Source organism: Seriola lalandi, unplaced genomic scaffold (genome assembly GCF_002814215.2).
Source record: "Seriola lalandi dorsalis isolate HSWRI2012SDOR001 ecotype SW California unplaced genomic scaffold, Sedor1 jcf7180002054654, whole genome shotgun sequence".
Taxonomy (NCBI): Eukaryota; Metazoa; Chordata; class Actinopteri; order Carangiformes; family Carangidae; genus Seriola; species Seriola lalandi.
In genome coordinates, this window is record NW_019525207.1 from 352,426 (window position 1) to 365,325 (window position 12,900).

Sequence of the window (12,900 nt, forward strand, 5' to 3'; positions counted from 1 at the left end):
GGAATGAATTAATTTCATCCTGGTTTGCACTTATTCCTAACCTGGTATTAACAGAGGTAAGATACCACATGGTAAGAATTCATCTCTGTACCATTACAGGAGATGAAGATAAAATCTATTTTGTGGCTACTCTGTTATGATTTCTGAATGAAAGAAACAACTTGTCATCATGGGGCACAACAATATTAACCTTTTTTTATTTTCACAGTGGGAGTTCAACATTTAAAACTTAATACCTAAATTAAAAACAGGTCCTGAAGAAACTTTAGAAAGAAGAAAATGTTTCATAGTTTAAAGTGGTAAAAGCTGAAGCCGACTCTCCAGGAACAAGCACACAATCTTCTTTATCTTCTCTTGATAATTTAATTTTCTCACAGCCTCTTCCTTCCCTGAAGTTTTCAGACAAATGTTCTGAACACTGAAGTAAATCCTTCAACTTCTTGCAATCGTTAAGTTTTAAAGCATAGCTGTAACAGCTTTTCTCCTGTATGCTCCTCTTTCACCCGCTGCCTTTGCCCCCCTGCCTGTCCTCTTGCCACGCCTGCGGCTGGGTGCGGGGTGGCCCGGCTTGGCTGTGGTGAAAGTGATGCACTGAGAGTCCAGGTAGTCCACCAGCTTGGCGGCACCTAGGCGGATCCCGGCTGCCTTGAGTCGCTCTTGGAGCTGGGAGAGGACCAGAGGCTGGTACTGCAGGATCTGATTGTACAGCCCGGAGTCCGACAGGATGAAGGAGCGCACCGCCTGGAGCCGATCCTGAAGGCGATTTGCAGCCTGGGAGGCAGAGATGCCGCCGTCACTGTCTGAATCGCCATCGGAAGAGAGGCACAGCTCTGGGTTGGACCTGATGAGAGAGAAGGAAGTGGTTAGATACCAAAACTAAGTGACAATAGATTGTCTTATGACCCTAATTAAAAATGAGTCAAATGAATATTGTATTCCCTTTATTAAATGTGCCCTAAAAAATTGGGTTGACTATAAACAGTTGCGTGCTAAGAAGATTTAAAATACAAAATAATAGACATCTTTATGTAACAATCATCTTAAACTGAAAATTAATCCAAAAATACTCAGTTTAAGAAACTGTTGCCAGCAAATGTGAGGCATCTTTTCTTGACAGGTGACAAATTATGTTTTGATTATCAAATTATCTGTTGCCGTTTTAAAGCGACTCAAACGTCATATTTTGAACCATATTTAGTTATGTATCACAGTGGTAAACCCTGTGCAATTGAGTGACAGGATTTCTAGTGATAATGTCTCATGGTGTCATTGTGAGTCTCAAGCATGAAAAGTTGTCTTTTCATGCTTGTTGTCTAGTGAACAGAATATTTATTGAGCTGTCTGAAAATATGTGCAGCAACTCAAGCGTGGATTACATCACATCAGAGACGACTCATGGTACCTTTCAGATTCTTCACTGGCGGCAGTTGAAGAGGTGTTGGAGCCCTGTGAGGCAGACAGCAGCTCTCCGTCCTCCTCCTCTCCCTTGTGTTTCAGAGGGGAGATGGCAGCCGGTGCTCTGGGCTCTTTAAACTTCACAGTCTGGGCACAGGAGACTGGTCTGCTGCCAGCCGCTGCTGAACTGGTGGTAGGGGGCTTCGTCTGAGCAGTGCGCCCTGCAGAGGGTGCCTCTTCCTCAGATTCTGAGCTGCTGACCAGTTGGTGGGTGAACTGGTGGATCTCCTTCAGTTTGAGGATCATCTGGCGCTTGGGTAAAGGCCGAACACCAAACCTGCACAGAGGAGAAAGTAAGTCACATTTGAGACAGACAGGCGAACGAACAGATGGACTGGAGGAAAAGAACCTGACATAGAGAGGAGAACCAGACAAGCTTAGTTGACAGTGACACCAGGGGAGGAAATCAGAGAGGTTCCTCAGTTAATAGCTTTGATTAGAAAAAAGAAAAGTGTCTCTTCTTTAACCTCTTTAAAATGAGGGTGGAGATGAGAGTGAACTGACTGACCTGCTGAGTTTGTTCTTGAGCTCCGGTGTGTCCATGTCTGAGTAGTGGGGCATGGGAGTGATCGGCACCGGGGTGCAGCGTTTTTTATTGTGGGAAGATGCTGAAGAGACAGAACAGAGAAAACTTTTAGGTCAGACTACAGCCTTTGATTTCTTGACCAAAATTTAATCTATGGAATATAACTCCCCACAGGGTTAGAGTTAAACCCTGTTAGTTAAATCACAAATAAGCTGTAATTGTTGTGCAGACTGTTTGAGGTTGCTGCACTTCCTGCATTTGTTTTTATTTATATTGCTTTGGAATTTATTTTTTGTTTTCCTCTGTCCAGATGCAGTCATGCTTTGTTTTCAAGGCAGATGACCAATTTGTTTTGACAAGTGTAGCCTTGCACTAAGTTATCCACATCCCACTGCAGAGGTACATTGTGTGTTGCATTATGGCATCTGTGTACCTCTTAGCTTCACAGACACAGTCTTGTGAATACAGGAACTATATGGAAGTATACTATACTAGAAGTATGACGATGACTTCTGTAAACCTTTGAGATTTGGGAGCAACTTTCTGCAAACATCTACATATGAACAGAGGAAATGTGACTCTATTAAAACAGCAATATTAATACTGGAGGATATGCAGATCATAGTCATTCTTTTGTGAAGACAGCACATGTCTGCATGCTTTGGACTAAAATAAAAAAAATCACTTTTGGGTAAGTATGTCAATTTATAAAACCTCAGATTCTGTTATTTCATACCTGGAGTTTTGAGCTGAGCTGAAGGGTTCACCCTCTGAGAGAGAGGAAGAGCCTCCTCCTCTTCCTCCTCCCAGCTGTCCCACATTTTAGAGTCCAGGAGGTCGTTGTTGGGGCCTGGTGCTGGCAGGGTGAAGGAAGGCCTTGTATGAGCCTGTGCGCTGGTGGATGGTTGGGCTTTGGTCGGAGAAGAGTTCATCGCACTGCCACGACTGTTCGATGTCTGGAGACAGTGACTAGACGGTGGAGGTTGACGGTCAGCAGAGAATGATGACCTGGACGTTTCACTACGTTCTTGGCTGCGCTCGTGCTGGTTGGATCCTCCGCTCTCCTCCAGCCTCAGACTGAAGCAGCCTGGGTTGGCCTCGATGCAGGCGTCCCACGAGTCGCTAAAAGCTATGGGAGGCTCGTCCATGAAGCTCTGCTGGAAACTGGACTCTGCCTCTACACTTGCTTCTTTTGCTTCTTCCTGCTCTCCTTCATCACGTGTGTCTTCGTTTTCACACTCTGTCTCTCTTTCTCCTTCCTCATTTCTTACTCCCCTCCTCTTGAGCTCCGCCCCTGTGTTCTTACGACTGCTGCATTCATCAGAACGTCGACTTTCACTCGACGACTTGCTGTGTCTCCGTGAACTTTGAGGACCTCTGTGAGACGAAGATGAAGATGGATCTGAAGGGCCGGACGAAGGGGAGAGATGAAAGCTCACTAACTCTGTCATCTCTGGGTTTTCCGATGGAGCCTTGTCCCTTCCTTGACTGGTCAATCTCTGCTCGTCATGGTTGTGGGGAAGTGGGGAAGCAGCAAGATAGGCAAGGGGCTGGTGGAGCTCTGTATGCAGGGGAGTGCTGCTGTAGGGCTGCGGCTGGACGTGGAGGGGTGTATCCTGCTTTAAGGAAGCTTGGAGGGGGTGATGGTGAGTTGAGCTTGAGGGGTGTGAAAGCTTAGGTTGGTGTGGGGGAACTGCAAACCCTTCTCTGTTCTTACTCGCATCATAAGTTCTGGTTCTTTCAGGGGAAAAATTGAGATCCAAACTGGAGCTACAGGGAACTTCTTCGTCCAGTTTCAACCTGGGAACACTGCCCTCTGTTGGACTAACGTGGGCAGAGACTCTGGTTGCACTGCTCGAGGTCTGAAGTCTGTTGTAAAACGGTAAAGCGGGAGAAGAGGATGAGATAGTATCCTCTTTAGGGAACAGCTGCGTCCTGCAGATGCTGCTTTTGGTCTGGGTGGAGCTGGTCCTGGTGCATCTTACAGGCTGCACTGGTGTGGATGGGATCAGCCAGGAAACTTCTAGAGAACAGTCTACCGGACTAAAGTCTACACTACTGGACACTTTATTTTCCATGGTGGATTCAGTAGGTTTTGGGATTGACTGAGGTTTGATGTGGGTGTAGCGCTGCAAGTTCTGGACGGCACAAGGAGAATGTGGTGAAGGACTGCGGGAACTAAGAACAGCAACATCTACCTCCATCTCCTCGCTTGAGTCGGACAAAACGATGAGCTCGGGTTCCTTCTTTTTCAGGGGTGAATCGGGAGAAACAGGAACACAAATACTATGAGGACCTTGGCTTTCTTGCTTCAAAGACAGACACTCTTTAGCCATGTCCAGTTTAACAGCATCTGTTCCCCTGTCTCCACCCCCACCGCAGTCACCCACTTGACCGGGGGACAGACCTGCAATAGGCAGATTGGATGTACTGGGTGGGGGGCTGGGGGAAAGGTCGTCGACTACGCTTGGTGAGGACAGAAGCAAAGTTTTGCTGGGCAGTTCGCATGAAGGTTTATGAGGGGACTGGTGTTCCTGGGATTGAGAGGTGTGTGGCTTTGGTGGACCAGAAGTTGAGCGTGAGGAGGAGGGATCTTCTTCCTCGTAGACTCCCCAAGAGTCTGAAAAGAGGCGGCTGTAGCTGCGATCCAGGCTGGGTTCTGGCTCCGGTTGAGAGTTCAGCTTCAGGTTTTTCTCACTGAAGCCTGTTTTAGGTTCTGTTAGTTTTGTGAACACTTCTACATCATCTACCTTTTCCTCCTCCTCTTCCTCCTCCACACTGTCTTTCTCCTCCTCCCTGTTTCTCTGTGTGGCGGCAAACTCGTAGATCTCCTCCAGCTCTTCCTCATTCACTTGTTCCTCACAACTCTCTGTCTCGCCAGATGTAACATCACTGATCTGAGGATCTTCTTCCAACCCTCTTTCTTCATCCTTTCCCCCATCAGTATCCGTCCCCTCGTCTTCCTCATCCTCTTCATTCCACATGGAGCGGAGGAGCTCCATGAAGGCCTGGTCTGTTTGGTTGTTGACATTCTCATCCTGGGTCATGCAGTCTGCCTCCTCTAGCTGGAGCTCACAAAGCTCCTGCAGCTCCTGCAAGTCAAACCTTGAAACGCAAAAAGAGAAGAGAGGAGTCGTAAAAAATGAAATAAGGAATTTGTTGTATTTTCTTGTCATTTTGATCTGTAAAAAGTGTCACGTAAAAAGTCTTGAGTCAAATAAAAAGTAGGGCTTCTTTCCTTGTGATTATGGACATAAACGAAAAAAGCAGCAATGTTTTTTTTTTGCTTTTTTTAACATTAGCAGCCCATATGTTGTTAAACATACAATTGAATACACAATAACAAAAGCAGGGAAAAGTAAGGAGGATCACCAAGACACTGCACATTGATCAAAGTGCATGGTTTGATTTAAATGGCTCTTTATAAAGATATGTATAAATATGTAGGCTTTGAGCTCTTTACTAACCTGGATGCTAGCTCCAGTACATGAGGCCGCAGTGAGGCTGGGATGGAGCAATGGGCCGTGTAGAGGTACTGCAGCAGAGTGAACACTGCCTGTCCCGGGACGTCACTCATCAGCACCCTCTGGGCTGCAGAAATGCCTTCCTCCTGCACCCCAAAACCACTTTCATGTACCTGTGAGAGGAGCGGAGGATGGGAGGCAGAGACAATGATGAGATCAAAAGCAAAGAGAGTAAAAATACTAACTGAATTTCAGGGAAAGAAATTCTCAATGTAGCATTTTGTTTTCCTGAATTTTCAGATTCACAGTCACAATTTGTCTTCAGTGTACCTCATAAGTAAGTAAAAAAAAAAACACATTACACACTCCATTCAATACAATGTCGTATATAACTGTATTAGACGACCTCAGGCCCACACATCACTGCTCATGTTGTTTCAGCTAAACATGTATGAAATATATAGATTTCAGATTTTAGTCTTTCTGTCCCTTTAATAAGTCCTCTTCTCAATTATACTACATTTGTTATTTAAAAGCAAACTATGAAAACTGAACAACAGTAGATTTCTACATAATTATATATCCCTTGTCTCACAGCAGCAGGGCTGTGCTCAGGTTTGCGCCACACACTGCGATAATGTTTACCATTTCTGCCAGCAGAGGGCAGCGAGCGTACACCATGAAGGAATGGGCAAAGTAAACCTCTCCACTGTCCACCTGGAGCTGCAAGTCACTGAGCTGAGGGTTGTTCACCATGCTGCTCAGGTCTGAGGCCAGTCTGGATAGTGCTACCTGCAGAGGAAAACAACAGCAGGAAACACTGGGGTGAGTTCGCTGCAGAATAAAATGATGTCAGCAAACAGCAGGCGCATCAGACAAGAAACACTTCAATGTTTTTAAAAGTTAGACAATGTTTTTAATTAAAATAAAATGCTGACCTTCTACATATATGGAAAACTTTTAAATGATACTATAAGTGAGTAAATCTGAACTGAACTCTAAAAGAAAAGATGAGGATCACTTATGTTCTTACCGATCGGTGGCTGCCTCGCTCTTCATCTGCTCTTGGCTGATCAGCTCTCCCCTTCTTTTGGCTGTGGGTGTCCCCTGAGAGTGTGTGTGCTCTTTCTGGTAGGAAGCCGCTCACACACAGGTCAGCCTGCTCCTCTACCTCCTCCAGGACGAAGCCACTGAGGTGAAGGTTTGTGGACAGACCGGCACTGCTCGGCTTGTCTGTGGGAACAGAGACACCCAGGACCAGAACTTATGACCAGGTAAGTTTTTAAACAATGTAAGTTGGCAAGTTGCCTCCACAGGCTACAATACTGTATAAGTATGTGTGAATTAAAAAAATTTAATTTATGAAATGTATCTTTTTAAAGGAGGAAGTGTGTAATCAATATCTTCAGTTTTTACCCATTTCCCTAAAAAAACCACCAATCTTTTCTAACAAGCTGATTAATTAAAACAGAATATTTTATTTCTTGACATGAACATTAAACATTAAAACTCACTGTAATATCTCTTATATCTAGTTGGATGATTTTAAGTCAGAATAAGCACTCATACATTCACTATTTAGAGGAGGTAAAATATGAACAATAATGAATACTACATGTACAGTAGATACAAAATAAATAGCAAATTTTTAAGAAACAGATTTTTCAGTGGAATCGAACGTGCACAAGATTATTTGAAACCGACTGACTATACTAAGTGGAGGCTACAAGAGAAGTGCTTCATGCATACTTACAGGTTTACAGCTACAACAAAAAGACACATATTTTATTGTAGAGACAACCAGAACTTACAATGACAGGTTAAACCGGTAAATAATTGTTTCCTCCACCAATCAAGTATTTAGGAAATTGATTCACCGTTATGATTCATTTGTTCAGATTTGTTTCCAATTTGTCACTGAAAGATTTCTTCTATTTTAAAATCATAAAACATGAGAAAAATTAAACGCTTTTTTTAATTGGCACTATACTGTAAATTTGGATATAGGCACTTCCTAAAAGGTAAACAGATATTTAAGTAAACAGTTTGTGTAATGTGTGTGTCTGTCTTACTTTTGTCGGGGCCTGAGGTAGTGTATCCGCACTGTGTGAGGGTCATGCCGTCTTCAGCCAGCTCCATCAGGTCCCGCAGGGCCTGGCTACCCACTGGGGTCTGCCCTGTCCCCGGGGTGGAGGGAGCAGGGGAGGAGGCTGCGGTCTGAGAGGAAGATGGCAGGATGGAGGTCCTGGTCCCTGTGACAGGAGTTCCTTCACTCACAGGTTGGAGAGAAGACTCGGGCTTGTTGCCGGCGTTGGAGGATGCTGTATTAGTCTAAACATGCAGACGATCAGTTTCGATTTAACTCAGCTGTCAACGTGTGCTTTGTACGCTACGCTTGCTTTAATGTCATGGCTTTTTAATACATATTAATAACATCAACCACGAATTCAGACCAGGAAAATAACAGCTGGCTCCACTGTCAGCTGTTACAGATAACTAACAAAACACAGCATCTCCCTTTCAGTTTCAGACACTTTCAATGTTAACCTGACTAATATTATTTCTAGGACAGGACAGAACTCCCAGTGTTCAGTCCTGACATTGAGTCTGATTTCCATAAACTATTCAGTTCAAACATGACAGACATAAAACAACACCGTATGTAGTCATGTCTGTGGTCGCTCTCACCGTTGCCGATTCCCAAGGCGTGATGAACTCTCTGAGCTCTGGAGTGTAGAAATCAGACAGACAGGTGGAGCCGCCGTTCAGCAGTGTGCTTTTCTGCCAGAGGGGGGCAGCACCGCTCCGGCCACACAGACTGCTGGGGCAGCGGGTCGGGGTGGGGGGAGAGGGAGCCCGGCTGCGTAGGAGGAGAGCAGAAACACGTTCCTGCAGCCTCATCAGGGCCTCCTGAGCATCCTGAATGAGGAGGAGGGGAGGAGGACAAGGGACGGCACCCTTTTTCTTCTTTCCACGCCCTTTACCTGCACCAAAAGGAGGAGGAGACAGTGTTCAGGTGCTGCCTGCATCTGAAAGCCTTTTTAACTGCTATATGAAGGCAACTGGATTCGTTTGAGGTTCTTGAAGACGTTTCGTGAAACTTAAAATGTTTTCACATATGTGAAACATTGTGACTGAGAATCTTCACAGACATCTGCAAGCCCATAAATCTGCACATAATTTGAGTATTTAAAGTATAATCTTTACATCATCTATAAAACTGGGTACTAGAACTGAAAATTCCACCAGTTTATTCTGAAACCAATTGTTGCCCACCGTGTCTGCTATGCATTTATATGTTAAATGTCCAATAGACATTAATAGGGAGACCTAGTTAAGGCTGTGCCAAAGGTAACACACATGCAGACACACAATACAATACAGACTGTATTCTAAAATATAGTCTCAACATACTTGTTATTAGCACAATAAATAAAAGATAGACACACACACACACAGCCTCCATCCATACACACTTATCCTTTGAGAGTCGCTGGAGCCGATCCCAGCTGAGACTGGGCGAGAGCCGGGGTTGCCAGTCAATCACAGGGCCAAACAACCAGTCACACTCACATTCACACACCTACAGACAATTTAGAGTCGGTAGTAAACCTGACGTGCATGTCTTTGGACTGTGGGAGGAAAGCAGAGCACCCAGCGGAAACCCACACGGGTACAGGGAGAAAATGCAAACTCAGAACCTTCTTACTGTGAGGTGACTGTGCTGCAAACCACTACATTACCGCACCACCCCCAGATAAGAGCCTCAATGGACAAAATTTTAAAACTCCCATGTGTTTAAATCCAGTCAGTTTAGCCATAGTTCTAGTTTAGCAGCATCGGTTTACTTGATTGACCAAGTTCCTGCATTTTGATTTATTCTATCTTGACATAACCACGAAGAAATGACCACTCAAGAGGATAAAGCAAAGTCAAAGGCAACAACTTTTTAAAATTATTCCTGCAGATGGTATTACTACTAGACACACAAAGGTATCAGGGCTGAGTTGGATTAAATGTTGATGATAAGCCTGAACTGTTTTTAAAAAATTAAACTGAACACAAAAAGTACTTTCATGAATACAAACCGTAAGCTGCAACTAACTGAACTGAGAATCTGGTTGATTCAAAGTGTTTTATGAAAACAGTAATATACTGTGCTACACTGTGAGTTATAAGTCTCACCCTAATATTTTATAGATTTATTATAAAACCCTTTTTTGAGTTGACAGATGATGTATTGATGCTACTCTACCTGCATCTGGTCTCCACTTCAGCATTGCGGTCATGGAGGTGTGAGAGGCAGCAGCCTCGGTTTGTTCCAGCAGGGAGGAGGACATAGCCAGAGCCACCATGGTGTCTTCATCCAGGGGCTCAGTCTTCTTCCTGGGCTTCTTCCTCGCTGGGAGACCCGGCTTGGAGGGGCCTTTCCTTTTGGTGCCTCCAGGTTGTGCACTGAATGAGGGAAAAAAAAATACACAAAGGCCAGAATGAGGTTTGACTTAGCTTTGTAAGTACTCATACACTGAAGTTAGGTAACAGGCAAGCTACTCCTATTATAGAAAAAGACTGGCAAGTGCTGAAATAAGATGGTTAAGTTTAACATTCTCTCTCTGTTAATCAGTCTGACTGCAATGATGCCACATTCAGACCAAAGCTATCAAAGAAACCTGGTTGAGCTCCAACACAGACAAACACATCACACAAACTGTGCACTCATCACCATCAACAGCCAAATTCTGAACATCTCAAAAATGCTTGTGGAGAAGATGCATCAACAATTGTGACTGACAGTAAGCTCAGAGGTGTATTATGGTGCTGTCTTGTGCTGGACTGAAGTACTGAGGCTGACTTACAGTGTGTTAGCAGTGGGGACATTCTGGGTCTCCTCAGCCTGTCTCTGCAGAGCCTGCAGCAACACAGCCGGAGAGATGCCCATGTCTGAGGAGCAGCGCTTGAGGTGGGCAGAGCGACTCTTCTGGGATTTGAACTTCTTGCCACAGATGGGACAGTCAGAGACACCAGGGGGGGGAGGAGGAGGAGGAGGAGGAGGAGGAGGAGGAGGAGGTGCTGGGCCGCTCTCTTCACTCTCATCTAAACACCTACAAAGAGGGATCAGACATTCTCACTCTCAGTGTGTCCATCAGTCTATGGCTCGTCAACCGTTTGAACGAGAAAACTTCTCCTGCGAATCTCTTTGGGTGCGAGCATCTGTCAAGCACCAACAATATAAATGACCAGACCTGTTGAGATGCTGTGCTCGCCCCTCAGGGGTCATGTGTGACAGGTCTCTGTGGCAGATCTGACACAAGAAGAGGCCTTCGTCCTCTAGGTCCACCGTCTCTGCCTCCACTGCCTCCCTGTCCAGCTCCTGCTGCAGCCGCAGGGCCAGCGCCTCATCACTGTCCAGGTTTTGAACAGAGCTGCAGGGTTCTGGTGGATCTGCTCACAGAGAGGAGGTTGGACCAGATACAAAAAAAAAAAAAAACATACAAATACAAAAGACAGTTAAGTTGTGGGCAAGGGAACTAAAACAATGAGCTGAAAGACACTTAGATGCTCCACAGAACTGAAGAGTTGGGTAATATTTCTTTGTGGGTTCATCATGACGAGCGACCCTGCTCACAGTACACGTCGTCTGTTGTTATTATTAATATAAAAATATTGTCTTAACTCTAAAAGTTGCATTGCAGTTGATTAATACAAGTTTCTGAAATTATTTCACAAATCTATCTTAACAGATGTGGCTATTTGCTTGGCCATCATTTCTTCTCATAAGCTCCCTCTAAAAGCACCAAAATACCATCACATTAGCAATATAACGATAATCACCAAGCGTTACTGTATACTGTGGATAACACACATGTCCACAGTTCCCTCAAATATGAAACACCATTACCATAATTACAACATACATATATTGACATTACAAATGACAAGTACTGGTTTTCTTCATGTCCTGCATGTTACATTAAGGTGAATTTAAACCTAAGAACAACCCCAAGGAAAGAGTGTAGAGAGGAAAACAACTGGTGTTATCTCAATCACACGCAATGTTTAAACTGTTTAAAAGAGCAGGGGAAGAAACCAGATATTTATCCCTGCTGCTTACTGTGTCAAAGGAGGCAGTGTATTGGGTTTAAATTTTTGCAAATAGCATCATGTCATCTCACCTTGTCTTTGTGGCTGTGAAAGAGGTCCACAGTCGTTCTCATGCGTGGTTGGCTGACTGTTGTTCCTGTGCACCATCCTCTGAGGACTGGTTCTCTTGAACTGTTGCATCCTGTTGAGGACTTTGTCTTTTGCTGTCACACCTCTCTCAGCTCTGGGTCCCGCTGCTGCTGCAAGCACAGCCGATGTCCCAGCATCACCTGCATTACCTGCATTGCGTCCAGTCCCTCCACTGACCGCATGTTGGCCTGCTCCAGTGCAGACAGACTGGGTCCAAGCGACCTTAGACCCAGAGTCGCCATTCTTTTTGTTATTTCTCCTTCTCTTGTCGCCTTCACTTGCCTGACTGGAGGGCTGATGCTCCGCTTTCCGAGGCGGCCTGGGCTCAACTGGTTTCTTGCGGACTCGTTTCAGCAACTTTGAGCAGAGATCTACAAAATCCTGGTCCGAGTCATCCATGATGGTGTACTTTTCCTCACATTAAAAGGCCATGTCAGCATGTCCCCGGCTGTGTGCAGCCTGCACAGACAGATCATTTAGGTTGGACCGACTGGTGTCTAAACTTGGGTTCAGGGTCCAACAGAGGAACAGTATCATTAGCTCAATCTTTACATGATAGCATAATTTAAGACGCAGTTTTCTTCTTTTACTTTATAACAGCAACGCTAGTATTCAATAAATACACACTCGCACATAGACAAAATCATGTTGTATTTGAGGCAATATTTTAGGAAATAATGTTTGAAGGCGTTTGTTTATAGTGAAAATATCAGTTAGCAAGCTAGCTGCTCACGCTAACACCTTATTCTCACCCAGGTTTTAATGAGTTAGCTCTTCAGCTGTAGCTTTCCTCCTCATGGCCGTTCATTCACGGATCTGTCGCAGTGGAGAGTCTCGTGTATTTTTATATTAAATGTTAGGTAGTAATTATTTGACGAATAACATAGACAGGAGCCCAGTGGGGTTTGTTTTCATTTCAAAACGACTCACACACAACCGCTTCATTTCGAACTTCCGGTCATGTGACGGTAAGAGCACCGATGACTGGTTGTCATCCAGGTCATGTGACTGCAATTGCAGAGTTAATGTTTATTGTAAATACTAAATGTAGATAATTGTAATAATTAGAAACAGGTCAATTTATAATTTACATGTTTGTCACTGATTTATCCCAAATGTGCCTTTTTCCTCCTTTTTTCAACAAGCTTCTTCTGCTAAAATACTACATTATAATCCCTTAAGGATCTGAGAGGTTGTCAGTATTACAGTAGGTCCACTGAGAAA

The 12,900-nt window shown here is 44.5% G+C and overlaps 1 protein-coding gene across 3 annotated transcripts; it reads right to left on the minus strand.

Annotated features, from left to right (window-relative positions):
• Positions 1–161: 161 nt before the first annotated feature.
• slx4 (SLX4 structure-specific endonuclease subunit homolog (S. cerevisiae)) lies at positions 162–12,634 on the minus strand. 3 transcript variants are annotated; one of them, XM_087177782.1, is made up of 14 exons: positions 12,429–12,634; positions 11,619–12,135; positions 10,689–10,887; positions 10,302–10,547; positions 9,701–9,900; positions 8,134–8,429; positions 7,518–7,776; positions 6,479–6,678; positions 6,091–6,237; positions 5,449–5,618; positions 2,718–5,086; positions 1,964–2,063; positions 1,403–1,732; positions 162–841 (listed from the first exon to the last, which is right to left on the minus strand). In XM_087177782.1, exons 2-14 carry the CDS (start codon positions 12,073–12,075, stop codon positions 457–459), a joined length of 5,358 nt encoding a protein of 1,785 aa, XP_087033908.1. In that variant the 5' UTR covers positions 12,076–12,135; positions 12,429–12,634; the 3' UTR covers positions 162–456. The 3 variants fall into 3 exon arrangements, with proteins under 3 accessions (XP_087033908.1, XP_023276323.1, XP_087033907.1); XM_023420555.2 differs by having other exon boundaries at positions 11,619–12,178; XM_087177781.1 differs by having other exon boundaries at positions 11,619–12,634.
• Positions 12,635–12,900: the final 266 nt, after the last annotated feature.